General features: G+C 62.4%; 1 protein-coding gene across 1 annotated transcript in view; it reads right to left on the minus strand.

The window, feature by feature from the left end:
• Positions 1-1,221, minus strand: part of LOC104498749 (kinesin-like protein KIF21B) — a gene marked incomplete at its 5' end in the record, with an annotated part of 13,515 nt that overhangs the window by 11,701 nt on the left and 593 nt on the right. The window contains 3 exons of the mRNA XM_010142166.1: positions 195-389; positions 484-631; positions 1,036-1,217. Of these exons, the coding sequence (XP_010140468.1) occupies positions 195-389; positions 484-631; positions 1,036-1,217 (525 nt within the window). The remainder of the gene's footprint in view (positions 1-194; positions 390-483; positions 632-1,035; positions 1,218-1,221) is intronic.

The following is a 1,221-nucleotide window of genomic DNA, read 5'->3' on the forward strand; positions in this document are numbered from 1 at the left end:
ACCGACCTGCCGCAGTTCCCCTCCGCAATTAACCACCTAACGAGGAGAGACGGCGGGAGTGCAGCCCCGCCGAGCGTGTGACACGGCTCATGAGGGCTCCGGGACCCCCAGCCCGGCGGTGCCCAAGGATGCCCTTGCCTCCCGGGGATGCTCCTCCTCTCTTCCCACCAGCTGGGCCCAGTCCAGCCACCCACCTTGGTCTCCTCGATCTGCATGATGGTGGCCTGGCAGTCGGAAATGCTGTCGTTGATGTAGTCAATGTTGGCCCCCAGCACTTCGATCTCCTCGTTCAGCTCCTGCAGCCCCTTCTGCTCCTTGGGACCCTCTGCCTGCAGCTTCGCCCTCTTGCCCAGCAACGCTTCCTGCAGCAGCGCCAGCTCCTCGCGTTTCTGGGGTGAAAGGGACGGGGATTGGCACTGTCAGCGCAGCTGCCCCCCGCTTCGCGCCCACCCCCCAGCTCTCTGGCCCCAGCGCCACGGTCACCTTGATGAGCCGCTCCATGTCAGCCTCCAGGTTAACTATGGTCATCCTCTGCATGACGATGTCAAAGATGCGCCGCTCCAGCGACTGCCACTTGAGGCGAGCAGCTTTGCTGAAGGTCTGGCTCGCCCCCTTTTTGGGGAACTTCTTCCTGCAGCCAGAGGGGAGAAGAGGCCCGTGAGCAACCAGCCGCACCGTGCCTGGAAAGCCGTGCTTGACCCAAAAGGATGCCTGGGCTCTGGCTGGCCAGGAGCAGAGGGGGCATCTGCATCGCTTTTGGATTGCTCAACTCGTCCATCACCCCTTAACAAAGACAGCGACAAGAGACGAGCTCAGCAAGGCTTGTGCAGTGGCCTTTAACGCTCGTGGAAGGCCAGCAGTGGGCTCGAGCCCAGGTGACAATCAGTCACATGCTGCCAGCACGGCCTGTCGCTGGGTCGGTGGTTTAACACGGGCCAAATGCACAATAAGAAGCTGGCCTTCAGTCTCCACCACTGGCCGAAAGTAGGAGTCCTGGGCTGCCTCATCACCCATCCCCACAGCCCCTGCCCTGACCTGATGGGCCGAGCTCCATTCACGGGGGACGAGGGGTCTCCCAGGAAGTTGTTGATTTTCCTGTTCCACTGGCGCACGATGCTGGAGACGGAGCGAGCGCCAGACTCCGGCTCGGAGGAGGTGGTGCTGGCCGAGACCTCGGCACCAGAGTCCAGCATGGCTGGGTTTTTGCTTTGTCCTCCCTCC

The sequence above is a fragment of the Buceros rhinoceros genome, unplaced genomic scaffold (assembly GCF_000710305.1).
Source record: "Buceros rhinoceros silvestris isolate BGI_N320 unplaced genomic scaffold, ASM71030v1 scaffold40888, whole genome shotgun sequence".
Taxonomy (NCBI): domain Eukaryota; kingdom Metazoa; phylum Chordata; class Aves; order Bucerotiformes; family Bucerotidae; genus Buceros; species Buceros rhinoceros.